Source organism: Penicillium solitum, assembly GCF_028829755.1.
Source record: "Penicillium solitum strain IBT 25940 chromosome Unknown utg000008l_segment0_segment0, whole genome shotgun sequence".
Taxonomy (NCBI): Eukaryota; Fungi; Ascomycota; class Eurotiomycetes; order Eurotiales; family Aspergillaceae; genus Penicillium; species Penicillium solitum.
In genome coordinates, this window is record NW_027072127.1 from 3825667 (window position 1) to 3843084 (window position 17418).

Here is a 17418-nt window from a genome sequence, read left to right on the forward strand (position 1 = left end):
CGGGGCAAAGCCTCGAATTACCCTCATGTCACCCAACCTGGCCCCCGAGGCTTTTCACACCCGAGATGGATAATCAGACACACGAGATCAGAGACTCTACGCTGGGGACCTGAAAAGAAAAAGATCTGATCACGATAATGCATGGCCCACGTGAATGTGGTGCTACAGATTGGAGCGGCACACAGGGGCTTAGATTTACCATGGAAAACTTTTTGACTTCATCACATTGATTGCCAATGAAACATATTGTCTTGCTATTCAAGCATGAATCATTGGGACATGCCCACTTATGTGACAGACACGAAGTTTGCCTCACGCTGAAACTGAGCTGGAGGGCCTTAGCTCCCTCATGCTTTGATGCATCGCTTTCACTATTCATATCTGAATCACTGAGATATGCCCACTTGAACAATCTATTTGGGGTAAACACGAAGTCTTGCCCCATGCTGAAACCAACCCAGAGGGCCTAAACTCCCGCTAGGCTATTATTTCTGCTTTCATCTGTTGGAGATGACAATGTGCTAGCATTCCCTAGCAATGTACGAGACAAAGTACGAGCTGGACTGCCTTGGAGTTAGAAGAGGCGTTCGTAAAAGATCAGCTTAAGTCTCTAAGGGAGGTATATAAATTCGTTCCATGACTTGGTGGAATAAGTACTAACCATCCTTCTAGAAGGCGGATACCAACAATCTTCTTTCAAGAGCTTGATATCGAGTCATCATGAGATTTTCACCCATTATCATCTTGGCCAATCTATTTGGTGTTGGCATTGCCTATCCCAATTACTCCCACAAACCATCGACAACGCTGCGACCAATTGCCACAAGATCGCGGGTTCCCAATATTCATGGAGCTACCGGGACTCCATGTGCAGGAAATACTCCCAACGACAGGTCTGTCTGGTGCGATTACAGCATCGACACAGACTATGAAAATGTCGTCCCGGACACGGGTGTTACGCGCGAGTACTGGTTTGAGGTCAAAGAAGTCACAATATCTCCCGACGGATTTATGCCTCCACGTCTAGCCATGACCGTCAATGGCACCTTGCCTGGCCCACCTCTTGTTGCAGATTGGGGTGACTGGGTCGTCGTCCACGTTACCAACCACCTGTACCAGGCAATGAATGGTTCGAGTATTCACTGGCACGGTATTCGTCAGAACTACACAAATCCCAATGATGGTGTTCCCTCAATCACCCAGTGTCCTATTGCTCCCGGCTCGACAATGACCTATAAATGGCGAGCTGGCCAGTATGGATCCTCGTGGTATCACTCTCATATTGGCCTGCAAGCCTGGGAAGGTGTATATGGTGCTGTCATTATCAATGGACCGGCAACTGCAAATTATGATGTGGACAAGGGGGCATTGTTTCTAGGTGATTGGACGCATGAAACTGTCGACCAACTACACCAAGATGTCCAACAACGTGGCCCTGTCAAAAAGTTGTCAAACGGACTCATAAATGGCAAGAATGTCTATGGAAACGGTACAAATACTACTGGGTCTCCTTTCCACATGAAAGTGGAAAAAGGCAAATCCTACCGGTTGCGACTCGTGAACCCTTCTATCGACACGCATTGGAAGTTTACTATTGATAACCACACAATGACCGTCATTGCAATGGATCTTGTTCCTATAAAGCCATTTACCACGAACGTCATCAGTCTTGGAATGGGTTCGTCCCTTGGCCTCCATTGCTCCAAATATACAAATCCAGCTAATGCTCTATATGTAGGTCAACGATATGATATTATCATCACAGCCAACCAGGAATCCGTAGCTGAATCCTTCTGGATGAGAGCTATACCAGCCGATAAATGCTCACAAAACGAAATGGCCGACAACATTCGAGGCATCGTTTACTATGGCACCACACCCAAACAACCGCGCACGCAGTCGTCCAGCTTCACAGACATAAACCTATGTGAAGACGAACTTTTGACAAATCTAGTTCCGCACGTCCCAAAAAACGTCGATCCACCAGTTTCACCGGTTTGGGATCAAAACGTAACAGTCAGCAATACCAGGAACGCAGAGAATTTCTTCCGATGGCGGTTTAACTCCACCTCTATGAACGTGAGCTGGGAGAACCCGACCCTGATGCAAGTCTACCACAACGAACTGGGCTTCTCTAATTCAAGCGGCGTGATTGAGTTGCCCTTCAAGGACAAATGGGTATATCTCTTCATCCAAAACACCGCCGTGACTCACCCCATCCATCTTCACGGCCACGACTTCTCCATCTTGGCGCAAGGACAGCCTGGGCCTGGGACACCACAGTGGAACGGTTCTATCATTACAGAGAATCCCCCGCGTCGAGATACGGCCGTGCTGGCTGGGAATGGGTGGCTGCTTCTTGCCTTCAAGACGAATAATCCCGGCGCGTGGTTGATGCACTGTCATATTGGATGGCATGTTGACGAGGGTTTGGCGTTACAGTTCATTGAGCGGCAAGATGAGATTCGGGATCTCGTTGATTATACTCCGTTCAATAATAATTGTGTTGCGTGGGATAAATATGTCCAGTCGCAGAATATTGTGCAGGAAGACTCGGGAGTCTGAGACTACGGCATTTATGTGCTAGATGATACTGTGGATATGACGGAGTGGATGTATTAAATATATATAGATTGAGGTGGTGGCAACGCCTTGTTTTTATGTGACTGTTTTGGTATTCTTTCAATATTACATTTTCAATATCACCTCGATTTCTACCTCAGTTCACTCTCAATGCTATAATCTCAAAGTGTAAGGCTAAGGGTGGTTTTCCATTAAAGAAGGCATGTCATTCCACAAAAGCCCTTCTCCCACTGCTCTCGAATTTCCCTTCTTATTTTTTCCCGTTCAACCTTGAAAGCTTCTTCTTTACGTGGAACGGAAGCACTGGCCGTATGTGATGATAGCATTTCGTATGAGATAGAAACGCTAGCTATGAAGAGGGACTGGTTGCAAGAGCAACAGGAATAATGCCCTTTTCAACATCCTCTGTTTCTTGTGTATCATTGCTCCTCAGTAGAAGCAGATCATCAATGCTTTTCCCTGAATCTTTTGCTTCCTTGCGTAACTTGCGATAGCGGATTCGCCAGGAAATATGGCTAATATATATCCCTGCCTCGAGAACTACTACCAAAACATACATAACCCCCCCTAGTATGTCGAATGAGCCTTGTGCCGCTATAATGGAAGTGTGTCAGCTATTTTGTTAAGATATTGCCAGGATATAGAGCAACCCCTACCTAATGCAAAGAGAGAAAATAGTCCGCCCAACGTGTCGATGGAGAGGAAGACCCAATCTACTAACGTCAGCAGTTGCACATCAAGCGCTGCAATCCATAACAAAACTGACTAAAACCAATCACACGCCCATCTCTCTTCCATAATTCAAAATAAGGCGGCAGCAGCCCTGCAGCGAGTAGAATGGCGGCTATAACCCCGACCACGATGTCGGGCCAGGTCACACCGTTATTATATGGTATCTGCCAGGTTCAATTAGACCTTTTACTTGTGGAAAACAATGAAAGAAAAATGGATCATACCCTCAATGTCAGGATGAGAAGAGCCTCTAATCCTCCAAATAAAACAACCGTGCCCAAGCATACCAGGATAGCCTTGATCTTGCTATACTTACTATTAAAATTGAAGAAGAAGGATCAGCAATGCGAACAAAATAAATTCGTACACTCAGTCGAACCAGAGGGAAAGGAACAAAGTCCAACTCACTGGTTATAATAAAGAACCTGACTCCAACTAACAAGAGAAAAGAACCCGAATATCTGAGGCTGAATCTGCAAGGGGATATTGACTTGCTATAGAAAGACCATAAAGATATCGGTCAGCGATGTGTAGATGCAAAGAAAGAAACATTGAAGACGTTAGGCAATAAGTCCGCTCATTAATGCAATTCAACTCACCTGTAGAATCAGATACGCACCCATTGGAACCGAGCCTGCATGGATCACAATTATAAGCAACCCTAATTTCAATCTTGAAGCTTTCTGTTCTTTTTCCTCCTTCCCCTTCCCTCTTCTGGGTGAATATTCCTGTATATCAAGAGACTCGAAAGATAACCGAAGCCCTCAAACCCCACGAAATGAAGAAATAGAGACAAACTTACAGCTTGCCCAGAGAAACATCATCGCCGCAGGAAACCCCTCTGTATTTTTACGGCGCCAGTTATACCAGATCTGTGGTATGAGCTGGATGCACCAGAGAACTGTCCCGATGGTGCCGAGGACGTTCGATGCCAGCGTAATATTGTCTTCCGAGGACATTGTTGAATCATGCGTATGATAGAGGGTTATTCAGCCAACGATATCACAGATTGCAGTGCTCGCACAATTAATTCAATAAAGACAAAAATGCCAGGGTATAGAGTAGATATCCAATACAACAACCAGATTCGACAATGTGAGCCAGTACTTATACTGAGCAACCAACCCACAAAACCAAAAAAGTAGCACGCGAAACAGCCGAAATATAATCGGAGATTTGAGGTTATAATTGCGAATCAGCGAGAGGATCCAGTTCCCTTCTTATGCACACAATAGGGCAGCGGATGAGCACCGATCCTCCACTCGAGCCAGTCACGGCTCAGCAACAAACGCAAGACGATACAGGCTAGTATCGAGATGGGAGTGAAGTTTTAAAGCCGTGCTGTTCGTTGGTGGGAAATAACATGCAAAATGCACATTGATAAGTACGATGCAGAATAAACCAAGACCAGGCTAAGAAATGACAAGGGGAAAAGAGAAAGCTTGGGAGAACGCAATGCAGCGGTGAAGGCTTGACGTTTGACGCAGGACTTGTCTGGTCTAGTCGATGGATCTTCGCGATTAGTGCATTGGCCTATGGGGGAGGGGAACATTTTTCCTACTTCGTCTGTCGGGGTTGAGTGGGATGGTTTAGTCTACCTGTAAAGATAGAGAGAAGAAGCAGCAGGAGAGGAAAGGGCATGTTGTTACTAGTGATATCTATACTGATTTTCAATAGACAGATTCGCTTGCTAGATATAAATATCCCCGCTTTGGGTCATCAAAATTATCATTTGATTCATTTTTTTAGAGCAAGAACTGCAGAGTTTGGGCTCGAGTAGAACAAGCCTATTAGGAGAGGGGAAATCTAGGCTTATGAGCTAAGACTAGATGGGTTAATAGATGCAGAATGAGGGCCGGATACGAGATTTGGGCCAGAATATACAGTGTTGTTCCTTTTCTGCATTGCATTTGCATTTTGTCTCGAATTGATTGCACGCAACCAGGCCCGTGGGGGTGGGGGCGGATAGGTAGAGAAGTTGACAATAATATAATTAATATGAAGTCGAGCAGGGAAATATGGATCTAATAATTACTTATAGACTGAAACTATGTAAATATCCATAGATACAATACCCTCTAGGGCGATGTGTCATTCTATTGTTCATCAATTCTCCGGCGCACATACCACACGTGGCTCCCGCCCCTCCTATCTGAGGACGTGCACTCCCTCTTCACTATCCCGAGGTCAAAAATGGAGCAACCAGCCTTTATCTTCTTGAATGCAACAGGATCTAGTCTCTCTCCACCGGCTGCGAAGCGAATGAGGGCGCATATCACGAAAACCAACTTCGCCAAACGCCGCCAACATGCTCACCCAACTAGATCAGAACAAAAAGAACAGAGAAAGCATCAATCACAGCAGTTGAAAGAGAGCGAAGAGCCTAAAAGCAACCAACTCTTTACATCATTGCCACCTAAATCCACTAGCTCCAAGTCAGCTCGTGATGCAACAGCTTGTAAGGATCGATTATCAAGAGCTATAGAACATTAGCTCACAGTCGACAGTCCACAGGCTCCAAGAACTAGTCTTTCTGGAAGGCAGGCACTCCCCGGGCAGTCCAAGTGAAGCAGCATGGTTTTATCTTATTGCCTCAGACCCAGTGCTAACCGAGGCGTCACTGGCGGTAGCGGTACGGCACTGGTCACCCGATAATGCATGGCAATTGAAAGCATGTCGGCATTCATATGCAGCGGTCCATCTCATCAAGCAGCGAATCACGTCGACGGGGACTCAGACGGACGGTGTCCTCGGCGCAGTTACCACTTTAGCATTTGGGGCGACTCTAGAACAGGATGATGTGGCCTGGAATGTTCATATAATTGGTCTTGCGCATATGATCAAAGATAGAAAGTCTCGTGCGATGACTCCGCCGCCATCATGGATGACAGATCTGGTTGTCCAGTCAGTTACATGCAATGCATCCTTGGTCCTTGGATGATACCCACGGCTGACCATGTTCCATAGGGATTCCGTCAACGCTATCTTCAACTTCCCACGACTATATCATGAGCGCATTCTCGAAGCTTTGATTGATTACAATGATCAGAGGATCCCTAGATTAAAAGGAATCTGTGATAGTGTGATCCAGCTACAGAAGATGATCGATTCCCATCATCAGCACCAATTTGATGCGACGTTGGTGGCACGAGAGATCGAAGAGCCACTGGCCCAGCTGCATTATGAAGTACGGGCTCTCCGAGCCATTGACGATGTATACGTCCAGGCCACCGCGCGAGCAATCGAACTGGTACTCTATCTCCTCTGGCCCTCGAAGTCGGGAGCTTACTTAACCCTTCTTGCGGGGGAGTTGAAAGAAACAATATGTCGATTTCCGATCAAAGGCTGCTCCTACATGAATTTGACTTCCTTTCCGCTGATGATTGGAGCCATTGCTGCCGACGAGGACTCACTCCCGAGGGCGTGGTTTGTTGACCGGTTGGCCCAAGAAGTGCGAGCGATGCAGTTACGTGGTTGGAATAGACCACTCAGCCTCTTACAAAACAAGTATTATAATAATGAGTCCAGTCTTATGGGGCAATTCAAAGCTCTCTGGCATGAATTACACCACGTCGCTAACGAGCTGGAGGATTAAACGAAGAATTGATATTCAAGTATGCTCGACCAGACCATGCATTTGCCCTCGTTTACCTCTGATACAATCACAAGAATTTAGTCCCTGGGAGCCTATGCTGCGTTGTCGTTAGATGGGCCAAATGCCCCCGCAACCAATCACCCTAAAACGCCACTCGAATCTGATTTTCCCAATTAGGAAAATCAGATTGTAATGAGGGCAATCAGATTGCAATTAGGAAAATCAGATCTGAAGTTATTTGAAATCAAACAAGAACCTTCTCGTGCTTCCGGGAGTACTTAAATAATGTCCTTAATCCTCTCAGGCTTCGATATCTTCTTCTATCACCACCACAATCCCCTTCATTTCCCCCAATACCACCACTACGAGTTCAAAGATGGCCAGACAATGGGTTTTAACAGGCCAAGAAGGCTTCGAGACCTCCCTGGAGTACCAACAGGACGTTAAGATACCCTCACCTCACGAATTAGGTCCCCACGATGTTCTCGTTCGCATGCGTGCAGCGAGTTTGAACTATCGCGACCTAGTCATCGCAGGTCCTATGGTATGTATGCTTGGATCCCAAAATGCCATGTTATAATTATATAATCTAACATTGTCTAGGGCATCAATGGACCAATCACGCCACCAGTGATTCCAGGCTGTGATGGCGCTGGCATAGTCGAAGGCGTTGGATCATCTGTCCATGATTTCCATCTAGGCGATCGCGTACTGACGCACGTCTCCGCTAAATTCGTCGAATCTCGCGGAGACGATGCACTTGCAGGCATTGCCGATGCTGCAGCTTGCCTCGGTCAAGGATCTGACGGCACGCTTCGATCCCATGGTGTTTTCTCTGACGCGGGTCTTGTCCACGCGCCCAAGTCTCTCGACTGGCTGACTGCCGCAACGTTGACTTGTACCTGGACTACCGCGTGGAATGCCCTGTTTGGTTTAAAGGGCCGGGAAGCCGGACCGGGCTCGTGGGTGCTTGTTCAGGGTACCGGTGGGGTTAGTATTGCAGCTCTGCAGCTCGCTGTTGCAGTGGGTGCGACTGTGATCGCGACTACGTCGTCCGAGGAGAAAGTGGCTCGTCTAAAGACGTTGGGTGCCACACACGTTATCAATTACCTGGCCAATCCGAAGAGCTGGGGTGAGGAAGCCCGAGGCTTGACCCCTGGTGGAAGAGGTGTGGATTTTGTGATTGATGTTGGTGGTAATGAAACACTCCCTAATTCTCTGGCGGCGGTGCGCGTGGATGGAATTGTTCTAGTCGTTGGTCAAGTTGGGGAATCCAGCGTCGACGCTGTGCCTATATTCGCCGCTCTGCTGCATACATGCATTGTTCGTGGTATTCTGGCTGCCAGTCGCAACCAATTTCGGGAGTTGGTTCGCTTCATTGACGAGCACGAGATTGTGCCGGCGGGCGATGATGTGGTGTTCGAGTTGGCTGAGGCAAAGAGCGCATACAGACGCCTCAAGGAAAAGAAACACTTTGCTAAAGTTTTGATCAAGATTGATTGACCATTTAAATCGGGCTGTCTCAATTCTGTTATATAGGAAAATCCCTCCTTACAGAGGAAAAGTGGATAGGGAAAATGCCATTTTACTTCCACTTCCCAAGGTCACCATTAATTACATCCCCCTTCGGGATATCCATATCCACCCCCTTCCCCACCACCCCCGCTTTGATTTGACATATCTCATGCCTTACTCCGTATGTAGCGAGATTAAATAGGGCTATTATTATAGACCCGAATGGGTGAGGCCCAAAAAGGGGTGTTCTAGAACATGGAAGGCCCCACGGGGTGTCCAACCTTGGAAGTGGATTCGACAAATTACGTAGACGCATACGTACATCCATATAGCCCTCGAAAGCACAATGTAGTGAATTGCACTGTTCTAGAGTCAAGACATCGCTATCCTAACGTATAGATACCATCTCACATGTTTATCTTTTCATGTAGAAAAGTCGTTCATCAAGATCAACAGACCCCATTTCTAAACTCGATTCCAACATGACAATGGAGAATAGCACCTCAACCGTGAAGGAGCATAAAGGACAGACGCGGGATAACCACCCGCTAGAGTAAAAGCAAAATAAACCCCAAATCACAAAAAAAAAAAAAACGTACCAAGAAGAGAAAGGACATACAACACAGAAAAAGGAGGCCATCAAGACATCACGTTAAAGGAACCAAAAAAATACACACACATCGAGGTTGGATCCGAAGGGTATCAAGGGGAAGGGAAACAGATTTTGCGACGGAAAAAATGACAAGAAAACTCGGACAAACAGAAAAAAAGACATCATGCATACGGACCAAAGATCACAGAAGGATCAAATAGTTCGAGGGCGCAATGCCAGTATCTCCATTTTGCTTCCGAGCCTGCCACCATCGGCCGCTCACATCGGATACTTCCAAAATCTCGTGCTTGGCAAAACTGATTTCATTGGCGTCTTCCGGGTTGGCGTCATATGAGTAGATCGCCTTGGCCCGGTAAGGGTAGTCTGTTGGCTGGGGCACTTCGCCCACTTCCTGCTCGCCGTTACCCTGAGTCGTGGGGTTGGGGGTACCGAAGCGAGGCGCAGAGGATGATCGTTCGGCGCCGGGCGCGCCACCGGGGTATCCGGAGACGGGGGACGAGGTCTCGAAACCGCCTAGTTGGGCAGAGGTGTACATCTGCGGAGTGTTGTTGGTTGCCATGGTATCTGGACGGGCGCCGAATGCGCTGGACATGGGGCGGCTGCCGCGGTAGGAGGGCTCGGCCGGCTGTTCCTTGTTCAGGGCGAAGGAGTCAATGAAGCCGCGGTGGGTGGCCTGGGGTGTGGAGCCGAAGTAGAAGATCCAGACGATGATGACCATGGAAAGGAGGATGAAGCCTGCGCCGGCGGCTTGCATGGAGGCTTGTTTTCCGTAGATCAGGTTGTTTGCGCTCGTGGATGCCAGGACAAGGCCACAGGCAAGGTAACCGACGATCTGGAAATATTGTCAATATTAGAGCCTTGTGGTATTTCTGCATGAAGAGGCATCATACCGCGACGCCATAAACATGGCCCGTATCAGTGCCAAAGGTCGTGATGAGGCCCACAATGACACAAAACATGTATGAGATGGCCCACCATGAGTAATTGGGATATTGGGTTTGGATACCAGCAATGATAGATGAGATGAACGCAATGAGCCATGCCAGCTAGAATTGTATGTTAGTTGGTGTCGGGTCACGTAGGAGAAAGTCGAACGAACAATTGAAATCGAGACGGTCATGAGCGCGAACGGATCGCCTAGGATGTTGCTAGGCCTGAATTTAGCCATTTTGTTGGATTTATTGGGTTAGGTTGTCGAATAGAATTGATATGAAAATGGTCGGGGAAAAAAAGAGAAGGGCGATGAGCGATGTGGTTGTATATAAGGGTTGTTTGTTGATTGTTGGGTCCTGAACGAGGCGGACGGGAAGGAGTGACTGGTTAGTTAGTGTGGGAACGACAGATGTGCATTGAAATGTGCCAATGAAATTATGCGACAGATATAAAGAGGAACGCGCAAGATTATACAACATAGGAAGATGTAGGATTAAAGTACCTGGCTAAAACCGAAGTGGGTTCAGAGACAATTCGTGGGGGTGAAGAGGTTGGGAGTCAAAAGAAAGAAGGGTCCCCTTACAGAGAGGCAAAAACAGCACCAGGCTGGGGGTAAAGGGAATAAGAGATAGAATCAGTTTAAAAAAAGGAAAAAAAAGAGTGGATAAGATTGAAAGTTGAAAGAGAAGAGAGAGAGAGGAGAAGATAATGGAAAAGGAGGAAAAGTGGCAGATACGTGGAGTCCGGCCCCCCCCCTGGAAATCGACGGTCTCGATTCTTTTTTGGAAAATTAAGGAAATTAAGGAATTTCAATGTTGGAAATTACAGTAGATCTTAGAATATATAATCTTCAAGATGAATTACAACAATCTTAACTGTTTAAATTACTTGATATTACTTTCCTTATTTTATTTGGAAACATAAAACAATTATCAATGGACTCGATCTGGCGTAAACCTTGGAATCTATAAATATCCGGTAAATATCTTAGTCACCTCCGCTTTGTGCCCAGGTGCCCCCGGGCCAGGTACATGTCTCAGTCATGCGAACTACAAGTTTAGGTTCCTGATGCCTCAAAATGCCAAATTTATTACCAATTTGGGGCTGTGGCGCAATTGGTAGCGCGTGGTAAGTTCTTATTGAACAATCTCAAGTCTTAATGAAACATCAACTAACAAATTCAATAGCGACTCCAGTTCGCAAGGTTATCTGGTCGAGACGGGTCAGCCTCATCTTCTTTTTTTGCTTCGTTTTCTATTTTATCCTTCACATTCCATTGTCCTCACTTCCCTAATATCTTATTTTTCTTTCTCGAAGTGGTCATTCTTTTCTACATAGCTTGCGCAAACTCTGCAAGCCATATCGGGGAGGCCAATAACGTTGTGCTACCTTCTAATTTATGCCTGAGGTGTCTAACCACAACGAAAGCCCTAGTTTAAGCCCTAGTTGGTTAAAAGTCTCACCATATCGTCCGCTACCAGAGGTCGACTACGCCTAATTGCCATAATAACCTAGTTATATAACAATTATGAGACATTGGACTCATCTAGCTGTCTTGACAGATCTGTTGGGGTTATTATAGGCGAAAACCTTGATCTAGACCCTCGCTGGCGTGTAGACAGACATAGGAAAGGATTCTTAGTTTCAATGTATGGAGACACGACTTCCAACCAACAAAATGAGAACATACATGATGGGTATTTCTAAATATGACACCTGGAATCTTGAGGTCTTAGTACTCTGTTTCTTGGACAACATTGGACCTCTCTTCTGTCTACTAAAAACATTTGCCTCCATTTGGAAAAGACTTACAAAGACACACAAAGCCCTATGTCCACCTACTACTTCCTTCCCCCAGGACTCGTACTTGGGGATTCCAGCGTGAGTTTAATAATGGGTCCTTGCCTAGTATTTATAAATAGTATATTAAAGCAAGACATCTATAGTTAGTTAGGTATGGTGTACATAGATAGGATAACCATCTATCCATACATCTACCTAAATATGCTACTCAGATGCAATTTAGGCGGACTCGGTATGTACTTTTGTATTCGCATATGCTAGTAGTTCTTCCCCCAAGAAAGTAAAAACTAGCACGGCTCGGTGGAAAGGGCAATTCATGTAAAAAGAACAAGAAAAAAAAGAAGATGAGGCTGACCCGTCTCGACCAGATAACCTTGCGAACTGGAGTCGCTATTGAATTTGTTAGTTGATGTTTCATTAAGACTTGAGATTGTTCAATAAGAACTTACCACGCGCTACCAATTGCGCCACAGCCCCAAATTGGTGATGATTTTCGCCCTATTTTACATCGTGATCCTCAGGGACCCTATTTGCCCTTTGCTCCCGTTTTTCTCCTCTAAAAAAAGGAAGGGGAAGGAAGAAACCCTAAAAACCCACAAAAGACAACCTTAGAGCAATTGATCATAACAAGCATAGACGAGGTAGTACTATATAATATATATATTATACAAAAAAAAGAAGTTGAGGCTGACCCGTCTCGACCAGATAACCTTGCGAACTGGAGTCGCTGTATAATTGTTAGTATATTGTTTCAGAGTATATTTGAGTGTTCATAAGAACTTACCACGCGCTACCAATTGCGCCACAGCCCCAAATTGGTGACGTCTTTGCCGCGTTATGACTCTATGAATATATCCTCATTTTTCTTGATTTGTACGTTGTATGGCGCCGCCCATATACTCCAGCGCAGGTGACGTATTCATGTTAGCCAACACTCAGCACCATAGGTATCAATTCATACACAGCTTAACACTAATCCTAACAATTTAGTGGTTTAGCAGTCACTATGTATACCGCTTTCTACCTAGGTACATTGCCAACCACAGTGTGCGGGGGCGAAGAATCTGGGGTAGATTAGCGCATTCCAATTGACTTTAAACTTTCCAAGGAATCCATGGAATGAGGAATATTACATACCTAGATACCTATTTCCACCATCCGTGGATAGATCCGAGCTAGCCACAACTAACCTAGGAGGCCCGGGGGATAGCTTTGCTTCCGCCATATTGGAACATATCAAGTTCCCGGCTTGAACGAGCTGGATATCATAAACTTGGATTTGATAACATTTACGTAGGCATTTTGAAGATTGAACCCTTCCATATGTATGCTAAACTTGGGAATTTCCCATCTGCGCTATTCAAGATGAAAACACTGTACGCCCAAACCAGAGGTATCATAGCAAAAAATAAAAGCAATAGCAACAGCAAGAGGCATCAAACCTCTCCGGCTCCTCTTCATAATACCACCAGAGACAAGCCATTTTGCCAAGTTTCCCCTCTAAGCCTCCTCTCTCCCCTGCCTAACAACCTCCCCCCTCCTAACCTCTCTCTCAACATCCTCAAGTCTCCCCTCCCACTCAGCCCAGCACTCCCCACTCCCGACAAGCCCAACGTCATACCAGCGCTGCAGCACGCGCGCTGTGCGCACTCGCAGCTCTGAAATCTCAGCCGCCTGTTCGCTCTGTGTCTGCGCGAGCCGGTCCAGCTGTGGCTGTAGGTTGATTAGTGCCGCAGAGCTCTGCGCGTCCGGCACGGGGAGGTCGTTCAGCGATGTCAGGCGCGAGGCGGTTTCGGGAAAGGCGGTGGCGTAGGAGAGGACTATTGAGGCCAGGGTTTGGGTTGTGAGGCCTTCGGGGATTTGATGGGGCGGTGTTGTTTGGAAGAGGTCTGGGTTGCGGTCGTCTGATTGGGTTTGTGTTAGTATCAGGTTAAATGGGTTGGTTTGGAGTGAATAGTTGATAGTCCAGTATGGAGATATCAGAGATAGGAATTTAGATAGCAAGATGGTAAGAGATGAGGGGGCGTGTTGTGGTGGTAATGCGCGTGTAAATAACGTTAACATTGGATACATACGGAGTTGTAGAACGTCCCGTACGGCTGGGACACCTCGACTAAGTCGCTCTAATTCCGATTCTAGCTGTGCAAGTCGGCGGGAGACTGTCTCGTCGAGAGATGCGGGCTTTTCGGGCGTGGTAGGGACGCCGGTCCAATCTGTGGTGCCGGTGAGGAGGTAAGTGAGGCGACGTAGGCGCGCCTCGAGGAGTTCTATGGTGGCTCCGGCCACTGCGTCGCTTTCGAGGGCCATGGTCTGTGGAATTTAAAGATCAATTGGGGTAATTGCGAGAGGGATTGACAGAGAAAGGGTGTCAGGAGCTTGTTGAGGGTGCAAACATGGCAAAATGTGGGGACAAGCTTATCAGCTACAAAAAGTGTACATGGACCTCGGGAGGTTCCAAGGTTTCTATGTACATACTAGATCGACACTTGGGAATTGAGGGTCTATTGCAAGTTAATCATTTGGCATATGCCCAAAGCTGGACATTGCTCTACAGTATCTACATATGTACCTAGGTATTCATCGTTCAATCATTATTCATAGGCTTCCCCGCATGCTTCATTCAATGCTAGTTCACATGCTCAAGATGACGTGTCATGTCCTCATCATCGGCATTGTTCCACCCTGAAACCTCTTTCGCGGTAATGGGCGCCGTGGGGTTAGTTGCGGTGGCACGATGGCTCAAGAGACTTGTTCCACCCTTCTCCTGCATCTCTTGGCTGGGCTTTGGTTCGTCGTCGAACCCGGAGACCTCATAGTCAAAGACATTCACCTGCGTGGCCTTCTCTGACATTTCAGGCTGCTGTTCTTTGTGCTGAGTTTCCGCGTTGTTTGGTTCCGCCCAGGAATCTTCCTGGTCACTGAAGATTATGGTTGGGGTATTCTGGAATTCATCCGCAAAAGCATCATTATCTCTGTTCACGAACCCCTACTTTCGGTTAGCCGAGTACTCTAGAACGATATGAGAAATATTGCGCGTCCTACCTGAAGTTGTGACGGTGCAGGGTCCACTTGTGCATTCACTGCACTCTCGCTCGCATAAACGAGTAAGACAGAACTCGACTCTTCACGAGCGGCTTGGAGGACTTCTATTTCTCGAGCTTTTCGAACAGTGTAGCCAACAACCTCGCCATCCTGTGTGGCTGCAGTGTTGCTTTGGACTTTTCGTTTCTCGGCTTGTCGGGTTTTTCCATCTTCTGCTGAGAAGCTGATACGCCACCACTGGTAATCATTGCTGTTTTCGGTGTCCGAGTCCATGTCCATCAAGTGTCCTGGGGAAATCATTTGGGAATTCGATAAAACGTAGGTAACATGCGGTTCAGTGCATACGCCTCGTAGGGTATACTTGTGGGCAGGGGGCTCGGAGGGTGATTTGGGTGGTTCGGTAAGTGTCTTTGATATCTCACGGAGAGACTCCATGGCATTCTGCTTTCTAAGTTCCAGTTCTGCATTCGGATTGTTAGCCAATAATATAAGCATGGTAGCAGCGGCTGTCTTTACCTTTGAGCTTGGATTCTATGGTTGTGGCAATTGCTCTCAATTCCTCTGCGACCCGCATCGTCTCTGGGCCTGCCACCCCGGAGCTAGACTGATCAGACTCCCTCACTTGCTCCGGCGCAACCACTGGCACCGCCTGGGCAGCTTGCTCGAGGAGTTTTGTGATCGTCGAACTGCCCACGGGATCCACTGGGAAGGTATAGCGATGTATGAGTTGTTCGAGTTTCAACACATATCCCTGTATCTGCTGTCGTTTTGCACGAAATTCACGAGCGAACTCTCGGCAGCTGCTAAGATACCGATCTGGATAGAACACAGAATGAATATCCACACCCACAGGGTTTGGTTTTTGAAGAGCATCGAGTCTAATAACGAGCACCTCTGCTAAGTGTTCAAGCCATGCGTCATCAAGCTCATTCCCCGGTCTGTCAGACCATAAAGCCGAATCCAAAACGTCATAGAGCGTTTGGTCATTGTCCTGCTCAACAGGAGGCTCAAAAGTGAAGAGCTTCCTGCTATCGGGCTCAGCAAACTCGTCGGAAAGTTCTTTCTTGTATGCATGTGACGTGAATATGGTTGCCAGTGGATTTTCAGGGTCTGCCTGAATGGCTGCACCATACCATGCCTCCAAAAACCTGGTGACGATCTCGTCCGAATCTGCCGATAAGGATGACATGCTCTTGATCTTTGCTAAGCTGTCGCTGCTGCCAAAGGCACGTTTTGTGGTATCCATAAAAGCCATCAGTCGCTGGGTCTCATGAATGATATCATCCCAGTCGCTATCCCCGGTCTTGCCATCATTCACCGTGACAATCTTTGGCAGGTTAATGGGTTGTCCGTTCCACCACTGCGACTCATGGCCGTAGTCAAACAGCGGTTTGTTCCGCAGGAGCAACGCTTCTCGCGCGAGGGGAATACTATGGAGAATTGTCAAGAGTCCTCCTAGGTAAATGCCGTTAGGGTTGGGGCGGATAAACGCAGGCTCGCCCTCCACTCTTTTGCGGTCTTCTGGGTCTGGGCTAATCATGACTTCTTCAGAGGATGTGTTGAACAGGGTCATCGCCCAAGCACCTTCTTCGTAGTGATCCCGGGTTGCTTTGTTGAATTGCGGCTGCTTGTGCAATGTTACCCCGGTTTCCTGCTGTCCTATGTCCGAATTCAACGACATGGCAACTGCCTGCTGCAATTCCTTTTCTTCCCGTTCCGCCAAACTGAGACCTTGTCCGGAACCTTCTATATGATCAAATAACCACAGATTAGCATGCCTCTTGCAGTTGAAATGTCAAGATCATGATACCTTTCGGAGCTTTCGCGACAGAATCTTGATATCCAGTGTTTTGTTCCGGGTCACGTATGTCCGTTCGGGAAGGAGGACGAGAGGGTGGTGCTGTCGCTGGCATTGGTGGCGCATTGTCTTGTTGGGCAAAATCCCATGCTGGGGCGGGGTACGTTAATTTCCAAACCGAATTCGCACAAGGGAGGTGATCTTACAAGAGCCTCTGTTGTCATCCCAGTAACTAGTTATCGGCTTTGAAATGTCAGATCAGAGCCAGGAGTTGCTGCGCGCCGCCAAATTTACCTTTAGCTGAGACCCTGTCGGATCTTCGAAGTACGCGTTGATCGCTTTCTGTGAGTCGAGATTGTTTCCCTGTACGAAATAAATTTAGCTGCGATACTTTTTATCAGCCCGGTGGCAGTCTCCTACCTTCAAGAAAGCGATGGCTTGCTCGCGTGTCGTGCTTGTGAAGCTGACGAAGCTGGTGATAGCTTCCTCGGTCGGCTCGGAGGCCATGCTGTCTAGTTCTGCGCTGAAACCGGGAATCAAGATATCAATGTGCAAGCATGCCAATACTAAAAGCAAGTAGAACAAATGAAATGAAGGCAGAAGAGTTGGGGAAGAGAAAGAGAAAGACAAAGTGTCGCAACGGAGCTTCCCCACCACATGACGCCAAGCGTCATTCCGCTATTTGCGTCTCTTTGTACTTCTCTTTGTACTTCCCCTTGTGCTTCCCCTTATGTTTTCCCTGCCATGATTCTTCCTTTCTTTGAGCCTAAAATATACAGCTTTGGTTATTATCGGCCATTTCTT

The 17418-nt window shown here is 47.1% G+C and overlaps 6 protein-coding genes across 6 annotated transcripts; 3 read left to right on the forward strand and 3 right to left on the reverse strand.

Annotated features, from left to right (window-relative positions):
• Window positions 1-720: 720 nt before the first annotated feature.
• Window positions 721-2565, forward strand: N7455_010738 (uncharacterized protein; the record flags this gene model as incomplete). The annotated part of the gene is made up of 2 exons (XM_040953037.2): window positions 721-1678; window positions 1739-2565. 2 exons carry the CDS (start codon window positions 721-723, stop codon window positions 2563-2565), a joined length of 1785 nt encoding a protein of 594 aa, XP_040816535.2.
• Window positions 2566-5508: 2943 nt separating this feature from the next.
• N7455_010739 (uncharacterized protein) lies at window positions 5509-6910 on the forward strand (the record flags this gene model as incomplete). Its single annotated transcript, XM_040952904.2, has 3 exons — window positions 5509-5773; window positions 5823-6219; window positions 6283-6910. The coding sequence occupies 3 exons, from the start codon at window positions 5509-5511 to the stop codon at window positions 6908-6910; spliced, it is 1290 nt and encodes a 429-aa protein (XP_040816390.2).
• A 376-nt stretch (window positions 6911-7286) lies between these two features.
• On the forward strand, window positions 7287-8413 carry N7455_010740 (zinc-dependent alcohol dehydrogenase family protein; the record flags this gene model as incomplete). Its single annotated transcript, XM_040953067.2, has 2 exons — window positions 7287-7454; window positions 7514-8413. The coding sequence occupies 2 exons, from the start codon at window positions 7287-7289 to the stop codon at window positions 8411-8413; spliced, it is 1068 nt and encodes a 355-aa protein (XP_040816520.2).
• Window positions 8414-9003: 590 nt separating this feature from the next.
• Window positions 9004-10677, reverse strand: sho1 (osmosensor SHO1). The gene is made up of 4 exons (XM_040953003.2): window positions 10474-10677; window positions 10138-10354; window positions 9929-10084; window positions 9004-9870 (listed from the first exon to the last, which is right to left on the reverse strand). Exons 2-4 carry the CDS (start codon window positions 10204-10206, stop codon window positions 9220-9222), a joined length of 876 nt encoding a protein of 291 aa, XP_040816471.1. The 5' UTR covers window positions 10207-10354; window positions 10474-10677; the 3' UTR covers window positions 9004-9219.
• Window positions 10678-13274: 2597 nt separating this feature from the next.
• On the reverse strand, window positions 13275-14081 carry N7455_010742 (putative nuclear distribution protein RO10; the record flags this gene model as incomplete). Its single annotated transcript, XM_040953104.2, has 2 exons — window positions 13275-13678; window positions 13850-14081. The coding sequence occupies 2 exons, from the start codon at window positions 14079-14081 to the stop codon at window positions 13275-13277; spliced, it is 636 nt and encodes a 211-aa protein (XP_040816419.1).
• A 319-nt stretch (window positions 14082-14400) lies between these two features.
• On the reverse strand, window positions 14401-17121 carry N7455_010743 (ubiquitin-associated-like domain-containing protein; the record flags this gene model as incomplete). Its single annotated transcript, XM_040952984.2, has 7 exons — window positions 14401-14760; window positions 14817-15277; window positions 15333-16562; window positions 16627-16764; window positions 16821-16857; window positions 16909-16977; window positions 17035-17121. 7 exons carry the CDS (start codon window positions 17119-17121, stop codon window positions 14401-14403), a joined length of 2382 nt encoding a protein of 793 aa, XP_040816402.2.
• Window positions 17122-17418: the final 297 nt, after the last annotated feature.

Bases quoted from the DNA above. Each gene is read 5' to 3' on its own strand.
- sho1 (XM_040953003.2), bottom strand. From the start codon at position 10,206: ATGGCTAAATTCAGGCCTAGCAACATCCTAGGCGATCCGTTCGCGCTC. The intron at 10,085-10,137 runs GTTCGTTCGACT...ATACAATTCTAG, and splicing joins TGACCGTCTCGATTTCAATT to CTGGCATGGCTCATTGCGTT. The intron at 9,871-9,928 runs GTATGATGCCTC...CAATATTTCCAG, and splicing joins GCCATGTTTATGGCGTCGCG to ATCGTCGGTTACCTTGCCTG.